General features: G+C 37.8%; 2 protein-coding genes across 2 annotated transcripts in view; one reads left to right on the top strand and one right to left on the bottom strand.

The window, feature by feature from the left end:
* Positions 1–13,826, top strand: part of LOC135196700 (uncharacterized) — an 82,290-nt gene extending 68,464 nt beyond the window's left edge. The window contains exon 4 of the mRNA XM_064223532.1: positions 13,163–13,826. Coding sequence (XP_064079602.1) covers positions 13,163–13,826 — 664 coding nt within the window. The remainder of the gene's footprint in view (positions 1–13,162) is intronic.
* The window catches only part of LOC135196701 (uncharacterized), a 750,202-nt gene that overhangs the window by 683,170 nt on the left and 53,054 nt on the right, over positions 1–13,978 (bottom strand). The gene's annotated exons all lie outside the window — the stretch shown is intronic.

Here is a 13,978-nt window from a genome sequence, read left to right as displayed (position 1 = left end):
CATATCTATGGAGGAGGAGGAGGAGGAGAAAGGAGTGCCAACGCGCCAATTAAGAGGAATAACGAGACATTTGGCAGAGACTAACCCAGTTCACCTAATTCGGGGGTCGTTCGGAGGGAGGTCAAGAGGACCATCTATCGAAACGCCGCGGCTCCGGATGTATCCTTTTGAAGTAGGTGGAAAAGGGTACTGCTTTGAAATGTTTTATTTTTTATCTTTTTTAATAGATTTATTACTTTTACTTTGTACTTAAATACTGATGGGTTTGATGACAGCATACACTCAATATCATTTGCTTTTTTACAGATTTATAGCTTGCACTGTGTACTTGTGAATCAGTGTACACTCAATAGAAACAGGAACTATCACATATGCTAAAGCGCATACACACATACGAACTCATACATCCTTATGCATTTATATACATTCACAGACATCCGTATGTGTAAGATGATTCCAGTATCAACATAACAAACGCGCATTTATACCCCCAAAACACCTTAAGTTGTTAGAGATACATATTAACTGTGGAGGGTAATTCTCTCTTTCTCTCTCCTTCTATCTCTATATATATATATATATATATATATATATATATATATATATATATATATATATATATATATATTATATATTATATATATATATAAACGTGATCATCCATTACCTTCTCAATAAAACCACCAGAAAAAAAAAACACAAGAAAACCTCCAATCAAATCTCTCTCTCTCTCTCTCTCATTACTCGGAACGACGACCGAGAGAGAGAGAGAGAGAGCGAGACGCCGCAGGCGCAGGGCCTCCCCACTAGAGGAAATGTCAGTTGGCAACAAGAGATTTCCCATTCTCTTTGACATCAAACGGGATTCCGGCCGGAGTCTCAGGCCAGTAAGCCGACAGATTACATATGCCTTGGTAAACTGAATCCTCAAGCGATTATCATGCACACAGGCCGTACAAAATTTCCTTTCTGGGTGGGTAAAGGGGGGTGGGGTGTGGGGTTTAGGGGGGTTGGATGGGAAGTGGGGGAGGGAAAGGATGGAGGTTGGAATTAGACAATTCTCGAGTGAGAAATTATGAGAAAACTGGCTGCCTTTAAAAAAAAAAAATAAATGAGTTCGGGAGGCCTTACTGTAGGTCTACAAGATACTAAAAACTCTTCGTTATCCTACAAAGCATAGACCTTCATAACTCTTTCTCCGTCATATAAAACGGGGCTAATTGCCCCAGTTATCCTAAAAGATATAACAGAAAGTCCTTAGTCATCTCGCTTAGTATTATAACTGCTCCTCCGTCCTAGCCTAATAACTTTTTTTTCTTTTGTGCCTGTGTGTGGTGTGTGTGTGGGATGATGTACAAGACCCCGCAGACTAAGAAAAAAAAGACGACATATGAGCGCGCCCGAACATGAAAGGGATCTGAATTAATCTTGTGTCAATGTGCCATTTCCTACATTTTATCTTCCAAGTTATTCCCCGCCAAAATCATAGAGTAATGATAACACGATAGATGTGGAGACTATCTTACCTTCTTTTGTTTTTCAACCTACTTATATATAACTGATAAATATAAAACTCTAATTTTCAAATTGCATGAAGGTCGTGTTACATGCGACTATATATATACATATACATCTATATATATATATATATATATATATATATATATATATATATATATATATATATATATATATATATATATATATGATATATATATATATATGTATATATATATATATATATATATATATATATATACACACATATATAAAATATAAAATATATAATATAATAATAATAATTTATATATATATATATATATATATATATTTTTTTTTTTATATAGACATATGTACACTGCATACGTATATGTATGTAACCCGTGAAAACCACTATTTAGGATCAAGAAACGAAAAAAAAATATACTAAAAAAAAAAAAAATACGCACACAACGAGAACGGAACACGACACACTGTGCCATTTACGAGTCATAAAAATACAGCTGTAAAGGGTCACGAAAAAAAACATGACAAGGCTGTAGTAGTAGTAGTAGTATCCTTAGTCTGGACTCTCCCATAGTAGGTAAGCATTAAAAGAGAGAGGGATCGTTAATGGGATATGTAAACAAAAACAACAATAATTGTTTTTGTTGATGTCGTCCATAATAATATAATAATAATAATAGGAAAGCCAACAGCAACAGTAAACTATTATAAAACTAATAATAATAATAATAATAATAATAATAATAATAAATCAAAAGAAAATCAATATAACAACAACAACAACAACAACAACAATAATAATAATAATAATAATAAAAAATAATAATAATGAATATTATAATTGATGGCGCCCTGTGGCGAGATTTGGGTTAGGCCGTCAATTGACTGGTTAGAGCAACATTGGGGCTGGTCAGTCGTTGGATGGGTCACCGCGCTCTCCTCGGCGTTGATACCTTGGGCCTTGGGGGAAAAGGTTATCTTTACCATAAATTTCCTCTAGTCTACTCAGCTGTAAATGAGTACCTATTCCTGATGGGGGGTAGGGTCCAGCTATGGGATGTTAAAATAAAGGCAAAACTCGCAATGATAAAGAGAAATGAAGGATTATTAAAACGACAAGCAAAAAAACGTAAATGGAACCTCTGGCCCACAGAGGAGCTTCGTCCCGGGGGGCAGCCAGGTATTCAGCCCCAATTGAAGGGGAAGAACGGTCAGGTACTTGGAGGTCGTCATCCAGCAACTGACCACCACAGGGGAACGACAGTAAAACCAACAGCCTGAGACTGGAGCTATAGAAGCAAACCAGTATTGAGAAGAAAAATGGACAAGAGAAGAAAAATAAGGAATATGGATATGCTACATCAGAAGCAACCCGACGAGAGAGGAGAAAAGATATAGAAGAAGGTTGGTCAACATCTGGAAGGAGGAGGAATAACACCCCCCCAAACCCAGCCAGCGGGAGGCCTGAAAATAGAAATAAGAAGGATAATGGGATATGCCAGTGGAAATTGTAACCCATAATCAAAGGGAACACTAGGCACGATCACAAGATCCCTGAAAGGAATCTGGAAAAACTAGAAGGCTGAAGTAGTCTCCAGACTCATGCAGTTCTAGGTGTGATACTAGAAACGGGACGAAACTGACGGCATATGTAAGAATAGTGATGGACTCCTAAGGAGGCAGGATGCAACCCTAACCCCACACTATAAATACCACCCAGTCGAATTGGAGGACTGTGATAGAGCAAATAATAATATTAATAATAAAAACAACTAGATACTTTCAATACTTCAACTCACATTCAATCGAAGGCAAATATGGCTGAATTCCACTGTTTACACTTTAAACATCAATAACAAAAAATAACTCGAATACAAAATAAATAAATAAAAAAATCACTAGGCCACGTGGATGTTCCAAGAACTAAAAAAAAAAAAAAAAACAAAAAAAATTGGAGGTAGTCTCTGTAGAATACAAATGTTACGGAAGTCCATTCAAATGTTTGTCGAATTGGAATGTAAACATTATATTTTTGTTTTTTTCTCTAGTATTGTTGGTCTTTGAAGGGGAGAGGGGGCGGTGGGGGAAAAGGGGGAGGGGGAAGGGGAGGGGGTAGCTGTAGTGACCTTAGTAGCGCTTTGGAATATTCATTATATCATCAGAATATTATGTTGTTCAGTTTTTTTAACTTATAATTATAAAGAAAATTAACTATTTTTAACTTATAGAGAAAATTCACTATTAGAAATTTTAGGTTAATAAATTATCATATTATTTTTACTACTGCTGCTGCTGCTAATAATAATAATAATAATAATAATCATCATCATCATCATCATCATCATCATCATCATCATCATCATCATCATATAGTAAGAAGAAGCTGGAGGAGGAGGAGGAGGAGGAGAGGAGGAGAGGAGGAAAGAGGGAGAGGAGGAGGGGGGAGGAGGAGGAGTAGAGGGAGGGAGGAGGAGGAGGAGGAAGAACAGATACTTATATGAACAGACGAAGCGAAATACGCAGTTAGCACATATAAGAAAATGACATCTATACTCGAATCAATTTATACGAAAATTACTTAACAAACAAACATCAGAATCAATTTCAGCAATGAAGTCTAAGTGTTCGAGAGAAATCCCAAACCACGCAACATTGAAATAAGCCTTGGTACATACGCAGCAACTCACTCACGTTAGAACGACACGCGCGCACATACACACACGTACATACACACTCACTCACGCAGACATATAAACACTCTGAACAACAAGGCCTTGTCTTGTTTATAGCCACGAAGAGAGAGAGAGAGAGAGAGAGAGAGAGAGAGAGAGAGAGAGAGAGAGAGAGAGAGCATCCTCTATACAATGACACACTGTGTAACGAACGGAAGGACTCGTAAAGACGGCGGCAACATGACTCGTATACCCAAGGCGGACATGATTCGACTAGGGCCAGACCTTATAATGTCTCGTGGTTCCATCCTGCTTTGCCTAGTGTTGCCAGAAATGACACATGAGGAAGAAGACCTATTACCCTCCAATGTTACCAGAAATGGCACAATGTGAAGACTTATTGACTTCCAATGTTGCCAGAAATGACACATGAGGAAGAAGACTTATTAACCTCCAATGTTGCCAGGAATGGCATATGAGGAAGAAGACTTATTAACCTTCAATGTTGCCAGAAATGACACATGAGGAAGAACACTTATTGACCTACGATGTGACATTTTTCCAACCAAACTTTTATAAATTTAAACAATTGTGTGTGTGTTACGTTTTATCAAACGTAACACACACACAAAGGCTAAAAGATATGATGTGATTTATATATATAACAAAAATTAAACTTATGCTGACGGAAGACTTACTGACCTACCTTGTAATATTTTTCAAACCAAACACAAACAAATATAAAAAAATCCTTTCCCGGAGGCTAAGATTAAAGACACTATAAAAATTACTCGGTAACAACGCATTTTTATCAGACCTACAAGAAAGCCGGAAGCTACAGGATTTATTGACCTACGGTGTAACATTTTTCACACCAAACGTATACAAACATAAAGAATCTCATTATGGCATCAAAGATTACATAAAGTTTATATGCAATCTCTCTGCAACAACGCATCTCTATCCGACCTACCAGGGTAACGAAGGCTAAAATATGTTGCGAATTGATTGATATATTTAAACTTATGCTGAGGACTTACTGACCTACCGTGTAGCATTTTTTCTGAGCAAATATAAGCAATCCTATAGTTGGCAAAGATTACATAAATTATCTAAATTATCTCTCAACAAAACACATTCTTGGTCAAGCCTATCAGACAACCGAATGTTACTGTAGATATGTCATGAATTGTAAAAAAAAAAAATAAAAAATATATCTTTACCATAAATAAGTGGAAATCAAATCCTTCAATCTTATAATTCGGGGAAATATTCAACATATACCAACTATGAAAAAACACTTCCTTCAATGTATTATTTTTAAATTCTCGAATAAAAAAAATATTAATAATAATAATTATTGCAAGGTATGTTTCAGTAACTCACCCTCACCACTGGCATCCTAAAGATCTGCCCTCGACTTAACACTTACCTGAAAAAAAACACAAGAATTAATTAAATAAAATTTACAAAATGGAAAAAAGATTAGTCAAAGCATGAATGCGTTTACTACGATGATGCTGGAGGTCATCATGAATAACTGACATATCTTATGTAATTCAATCTTCCCTTTAGGGTATTCCAATTAATATGGCTCAAATCGCAAAAGAATTTCTACACATATAACTGAATATGAATGTCAAATTCTAGATTGGATGGCGTGACCTTCCCTGACCTCCAAGATTTTGACCTTTGTTTTTATAGTTATAAGATGTCTCATATAACTTCAAAAAGAGGTAACAATATGTTATTAAGTTTAACTGGGTTTTGCTAAAACCAAAAACATATAAATATCACGATACAACATTAGCAATGCTGCTCGGGAATGCAAAGTTGCAAACAAAAGCAAAAAGATATCAGGTGGAACTGACTAAGTCAATTTTAAGCAGCGTTTAAATACTTTAAACCCCACTCACACTTCATAACACAAGACCAATTTATTCGACAGTAAAATTAGAAGGCATAAATAAACGTTATGCTCTTATCAGTACGATGAAACTCTATCACATAAATTCCGTGCCTTTACAATTACCTGCAAAACTTGAAAAAAAAAATGAAACCCACCTCATTCTTTTAATAATACAAAGCATTGGTTAATCCGTCATATAAATAGTTCCGTGCCCTTATAATCATAAGTAAATTTAATCAAATGAACAGGATTCATGTCGTTAAAATTACAAGCTAAACATCACCAAATAAACAGTTGTTCTCCTTTTAATAAGCCGACTTCATTCTCTTAATATTACCAAGTTTAGTTAATCTGTCGTACAAACAGTTTCCTGCCCTTATAATCACAGTTAAATTCAATCAAATGAACGGGATTCATGGTGTCAAAATTACAAGCAAAACGCCACCAAATACCAAATAAACAGTCTTATCCTTTCTAATGACTTCAGAATATGCGACGAATCCTTTACGAGGTCATTCCTGGCCTGAAAAAAACTCAAGACAAAGCGAGTAACGAAAATAAAAAATAAAATACAAAGTTAACTTTTAACTGCGTATCAGCATTCATCAAATGCCTGGCCTTTGTGGCATAGTTCGAGTTAGGCGTTGCAAATCACCAGGTGCTGCCCAGGCACTGGCATACATTCCGGGCAATGAGGTGGACAGTGGTTAGCGAGAGTAATGGCACCAATTAACCTGAATGCCTTCTGCACCTGCGATCCTTCCTATCGTACCGAAAGAGAATATCGTGGACGATAAAACAGGAAGTTTGTCAATAATACAGCAGGGTTAAACGCCAGCTATAGTAGATTCACATCAACCGTGCATTTGATGTCTTGGCCAGTCCCTTACGACGCTCCTGATTGGCTGTTGATAAGCCAATCACAGGGCTGGAAACTATCAGTCTCTCGAGAGAGTTCATATGAGACTGATCTATGTTCCATCTCTCCTGAGGTATACGTCTTTCAGGAGAGGTGGAACATACATCCTGCCTATGTGAACTCTCTCGAGAGACAGAGTTTCCAGCCCTGTGATTGGCTTATCAACAGCCAATCAAAAGCGTCGTAAGGGACTGGCCTAGACATCAAATGCACGGTTGATGTGAATCTACTATAGTTGATAGTGTTAATCTTACCAATATCATGATGTACGACAGAAAATCTTCTTTAAACGGGGTTGCCTTCAGAGAAATTACTTGAAAAGGTCGATGGTACATTCACCTGTTTTTGTAGTTGCTTGTATATAACGTTGCATACACGATACATCAACAGCTGCCTTAAATGCACGACCTCAATATATTACCCAAAATTTGACGTTCAACACAAAAGGCACATCAATACTTATTCAGAAATTGGTAGCTTTTTCAACACCTAGTATACTAACACAAAATTCCTATATTTTTTATGAGATTGTTAACATCTACTAAATATCATACGGTTATTGTTTGTATTTTAACCATTATCATTTTCTTCGGGAAGTTAAAATCTAAGAGACCATATTACTTGACCTCAAGGAATTCCTTAACCTAATGTCAAGTGTTATAGAACTGCTTTCAGGTTGGAAGCCTGAAATTCCAAATGTTAAATAATTCAGTTATATGAAATTTCATAAATTGTGAGTTGCAATTTAGATACAATAAATGAACATCTCTTTGGTAACCGTTTAACAAAAGCTTTGGTGTGAATAAAAAAAATGGTATCTGGTCGCTGGCTAAATTACCAAATGTCATCTACATTAAAAAAAAAAAAAAAATACCACCGAGGGGCGGTGAATATTCAATATTATTATACTTGTCATCAATCACCTGATTTATTCATATCCTAATACTAATTGCGAATTCATTAAAAAAACTTAACAACTGTATACTAGATTCTCAGTTTGAGATATGTGGCGTATATGCAAAATAATAATAATTTGAAATCAACTTAGTTCAGAAATACCGCTTCAAGATAAAAAAAAAAAAAAAAAAAAAAAAAAAAAAAAAAAAAAAAAGCTAAACTGAACTGCTGTATATACTATAAAATGGAATCTTAGTCCGGGTGTCTGAGCGCGTATGAGAAATAACTAAATAATAATAATAATAATAATAATAATAATAATAATAATAATAAATACCTACTTCATCTCATTGTCATATTACAAAACAACCGCCGCCCCCCCTCCAGCCCCCACCCCTTTGCGCGTCAAACGAAACTGGCTCGAGCACAAAATACAGCACCTTTCTCTATATCTCTTGTTTTTTCTTTTCTTTTTTTTTGCAGCCTCCTACCCAACTGCACAAGAAGCAACGGTTGCAGCACAAGCAACTGCTTCGTTTTCCCCGCCGCAAAACGCGAGAGAGAGAGAGAGAGAGAGAGAGAGAGAGATAATACTCGGCTCGGGCGCCTGCTGCTATCTCGTATTTTCATCTCTCCTTAAATGGCAACTGGAGACGCACGTTTCCCCGCCCGTCTATTGCAGTAGCCACATTTGATAGAGAATGCCTGCCTGCTATGCCCGTCTAATGCCGCCGTTTTGATACGGGAAGAAGTGCCCTATCTTTGCCTGTCTGTCTGTCTGTCTGTCTGTCTGTCTGTCTGTCAAGCAAGAAGGAAGAGGGTTTTTGTTTTTTTTGTCTTTGGTCTGTCACGTTTGAAAATGCATGTTGTTATATTCGCAAAAAGTTAACGTACTTTCCCAAATCATTAGTGTACCTTTTGAAAAGCAATTTTCAAAATGATTTCACACTAAGAGGGGAATCTTCCCTTAAAACATGGATGGTAATATATATATATATATATATATATATATATATATATATATATATAGTATATATATATATAGCTACATATATCGAATCACTATATTTTTATATGTATTTACATGCGCACACACTATATTATAATATATATATCTATATATATTATATATATATATTATAATATAGGATATATATATAGATATATATATATGATATAGATATATATATGTATATATATATATATATATATATATATATATATATATATATATATCTATATATATAATATATAGAATCTATATATATAGGCATAGTGAATTCGATATTAAAAGATTTGTAGCTCTGCACCAAATCCTTCCTGTTCCGATGCACATTTGTTTTCCCTCAACCCGGTTTCTCACTCCTTACATTAGCATCCACTCCTCCACACAGTAGTAGTCTATACCTCACCCAACCCCCGCATCTCCTCCACCACTCCATGGGGCAACCCCCCCCAACCCCCTCCCTCCCCCACACCACCTATCATGGCCACTAAACATATACGAAGCAGCGGATAAACGCTCGAATGTATTATTTACCATTCAAAACCGCTTAAGCTTGAGCTTTTTTTTTTTTTTTTTTTTTTTTTTAAATTTCTTAAAGCTTAAGCTTCGAGATCCGCCCATCTCCCTGAATCGACACCTGGAACGATTCTGATATGCATAATTTCTTTCGACATCTGTCGAACCTTTCGATGCGAAAGGGGATACGGGGGAGGAGGTGGGGAGGGGGAGAGGAGGGGAGGGGATGGGTGGGGGAGGTAAGGGGGAGGGGTGGGGGAGAACTTAGGGGATCAGCTATGAAAAGCCCGCACCTTAATTTTTGCATACATCTGCGTCAGCTGATGCCGATAAACGACTTGGCGTACGAGAGAGAGAGAGAGAGAGAGAGAGAGAGGAGAGTACGGAAGGGAGAGAGAGAGAGAGATAGAGAGAGAGAGAGAGAGAGAGAGAGAGAGAGAGAGAGAGGAGAGAGGGAGTATGTCAAAATCCAATTCGTGTGATTGACATTATCAACAAACCCACACACACATATATATACATAAATGTATATGTATGTATGTATGTAGTATGTATATATATATGTGTGTATGTATTCATGTATGTTCGTACATGTGACCGCGGAAATTATAGAACCACAGCGAACGCGAACCCAAATCCAATAAAAAGATAAAAACGAATAAAAGAGAGAGAGAGAGAGAGAGAGAGAGAGAGAGAGAGAGAGAAATCCACATATACAACGGACCGGAATGAAACCCTGGATATAAATCAAAAGGAATTTCGGGCCACGAGATTTGGGGGCTGAATTTATGACAATTTCATTACATCCTCTTCTATAAAGGGAATGATGATGGCTTGAGCGTGCGTGAGAGAGAGAGAGAAGAGAGAGAGAGAGAGAGAGAGAGAGAGAGAGAGAGAGAGAGAATGATTCAGTGTAATTTCAATTGTAGAAAGGGATAAGTTGTGTACTTTCAACTTTCAAAAAGGATCCTTTTATTGTACCTTCAATTGCAGAACTGCCAAAGTTGTGTATTTTCAACTGCAGAAATTCAAAGTTCAGTGTATTTTCAATTGCAGAACAGCCAAAGTTCTGTGTATTTTCAATTGCATAATTTCAAAGTCTGTGTATTTTCAATTGCATAATTTCAAAGTTCAGAGTATTTTCAATTGCAGAAATCAAAGTTCAGTGCATTTTCAATTGCAGAAAAGACATAGTTCAGCGTATTTTATAAATTGTAGGAAGGAATAAGTTCAGTGTAATTGCAACTGTAGAGAAGGATAAGTTCAATGCACTCTCAATTGCAAGGAACAATAATGTAATATGTGTAGAAATGTATACGTTCAGTGTACTTGTAATTGTAGAAAAGGATACATTTGGTGTACTCTCAATTGTAGAGAAGTCAGCGTACAATCAATGGCATAAAACGAAAAATTCACATCTCATAAAAAAAAAAAGTGAAAATAAAAACAAAAGCAGATATCACCAGATTCAATCACACAAGACAGAGTAGCAACGACGCATGCGCACACGATCACCCACTCAGAGAGAACCATAAAGCTAGGATCATCATCGCATTTTCTTTTTTAGAGAACTCGAGTTTACTACAGTCTCTCCACTCATCGGGCGAACGAACACTAAACCGAAGGCAATAAAAAAGAACAAGTTCATTACTAAACAGCCACTTAGAAGCGGCCACAATGAACACTACTTTTGCAAAGAGCAAGAGAGAGCGACGGCCAACATCAACATTATTATCCCTTATGAAGTCCGAACAACCAGCGCATTATCAAGCAAATGGAGGTCAATCCTGCCCTCCCCACCCACATCCTCTAATCCCTAACCCCCAACTCCTCCCCACCTTCCCCACCCCCATCCAAACCAAATCCCACAACCAATGAACTCGACACGAAGAGGGACCGCGTGTTCAGTCATCCTGATGAACACACACACACACACACACACCACAAAGGGGATGTTTGTAACGGTCCTCCTTTGATGCTAAAAGAAAAAGCAGCTATCTCCCTGCCCATCCCCCCCAACATCCCTAAAAAGGGGATAACAAGATCCCTAAAACAGGAGATGACAAGATCCCTAAAAAAGGAGATGAAGCTATCCCCCGTCATAAAGTAACAAGATCGTCCAAAAACGAGCAACAAGATCACTAGAATGCGGATAATCCAATCCCTATAAAGGGAATAAAGCCCTAAAAATGAAATTACAGGATCCCAAAAAGGGATAAAGCCCTAAAAATGAAATTACAGGATCCCAAAAAGGGTTAAACAAGATCCCTAAAAAGGTGAAAACAAGGTCCACGAAAAAAGGGGATAACGAGGTCCCTAAAAAGGAGAAAACCAAGGTCCAGAAAAAGGGATCAACAAGTTCCTCAAAAAGGGAAAAACAAGATTCCTAAAACGGGGGATAATAGGATCCATAAAATTGGATATCAAGAACCTTTAAAAGATAAAATCAAGATCCCTAAAAAGAGGGGATAACAAAATCCATAAAATGTGATAACATGAACTCTTAAAAGGGAATAACAAGATCCCTAAAACTAACAAAATCACTGAAAAGGATATAACAAATCCCTAAAATGGGGATAACAAGACCCCTATAAACAGAATAAGAACCCTGAAAAGGAAATATATAACAAGATCCCTAAAATAAAAAAAAACTAACAAAATCCCTAAAAAGGAGATAAATCCCTAAAATGGGATAACAAGATCCCTATAAAGAGAATAAGAACCCTGAAAAAGGAATAACAAGCTCCTTAAAAAGGGCACTAACAAAATTCTTAAAATGGGGATCACAAGATCCCTAAAAAGGGAATAACAAGTATGTTCTATTTCACCACCTGCTAATCAAGGCATGATTGAAAATAGACCGAAATGACCAAAAAATAAACTTCCAATTTTGCCTCCTCCCTAAAAAGGGGACCCTTTTCTTTCCTTAAAAAAGGGGGGAGGGCTGGCAGGGGGGGGGGGGGGGAGAACAGTGAATAAAAACAACGAGGAGGCAGGCGGTCTCGCCACCATCCAATAAGGAGAAAGAAAAGTGAATAACAACAGAAAAAGCAAAAAAGAAAAACAAAAAGAAGAAGAAGAAGAAGAACGAAAGAAAGAATAAGAAGAAGAAGAAGAAGAAGAATGAAAGGGAATAACATGGACATGGTGATTCCCTACCCTGCCCTCTATCTGTCTCACCCCCGAAAACAAGGAAGAAGAAAACGAAGAAAGAAACAAGGGAATAACAAAAAACCTAAACTAGCCCACAATCTCGACACGGGAAGGGCAAAAAGGGAATAACAAGAATAACAATAACGAAACAGGAACCAAGCCTAAAACTCGCCAGCTCAAAAAAAAAAAAAAAAAACACAAACACAACCTACCACGAGTATGATGATGATGATGTGAAAAAGGAAAGAAAAGGAAGCTGTGAAAAGAAAAAAGAAACAGAAAGAGGAAGGAAAAAAAAATGGAGGCGCAGGAGTAGGCAAGAAGAACAATAAAGAAAGAGAAGAAGAACAAGAAGAAGAAGGAGTAGGAGTAGGAGGAGGAGAAAACGCGTGTTTACGGCTGACACTAAAAGTGAGAATGCGCTGGGTAAGTGTGCGACGGTATATATCCCCCGGCTAACGGCCGCTGGCCAAGGTGTTACACTATGTGCGCTCTGTTTTAATATGCGGCGGACGTGCGGCAAAAGTTGCGTGCTTGAACCCCAGACTCCAACTGAGATTTATCTCATACCCGTCACGCCACAGAAGCGTAGCATCCAAAGGAGGCCTTCCCTTTTTCCTCGGCTCGGGTGGTGGATCCCTCCCCTCCATCCTCCTCTCCTGCCTCCTTCCTTCTCCCCCTCCCCCTCCTCCTACTACTCCTACATGTACTTCTCCTCCTACTCCTACTACTGCTTCTCATCCTCCTCCTACTTCTCCTCCTTTAATACAGAACCTCCTCCTCCACCTTTTCTCATCATCCTCCCCCTCCCCCTTCTATTCCTCCACCTACTCCTATTTCTACTTATCCTCCTCATTCTACTCTTCCACCTCTTCCTCCTTTTCTATACCATCCTCCTCCTCCCCTTTCCCCTATTCGTCCATCTCCTGCTATTTCTACTTCTCCGCGTCATTCTACTCCTCCACCTCCTCCTATTTCTACTTCTTCTCCTCCTCCTCCTCCTCCTCCTCCTCCTATTTCTACTTCTCATTCTACTCCTCCACCTCCTCCTCATTCTATTTTTACTTATCCTCCTTATTCTACTGCCCTACCTCCTCCTCCTCCTCCCCCTCCTCCTTCTCCTATTTCTACTTCTCCTCATTCTACTCCTCCACTTCCTCCTCCTATTTCTACTTCTCCTCATTTTACTCCTCCTCCTCCTATATCTATTTCTTACCCTCATTCTATTCCACCATCTCCTCCTCCTAATTCTACTTCCCTTCCTCATTCTACTCCTCCACCTCCTATTCCTCCTCCACAACCTCTTCCTTCCTCTCCCCTTCTCCTATTCCTCCACCTGCACCTACTCCTATTTCTACTTCTCCTCCTCATTCTACTCCTCCACCTCCTCCTTGTATTTC

Source organism: Macrobrachium nipponense, chromosome 18, assembly GCF_015104395.2.
Source record: "Macrobrachium nipponense isolate FS-2020 chromosome 18, ASM1510439v2, whole genome shotgun sequence".
Classification (NCBI taxonomy): Eukaryota; Metazoa; Arthropoda; class Malacostraca; order Decapoda; family Palaemonidae; genus Macrobrachium; species Macrobrachium nipponense.
This window is presented reverse-complemented; position numbering and strand designations above follow the sequence as displayed.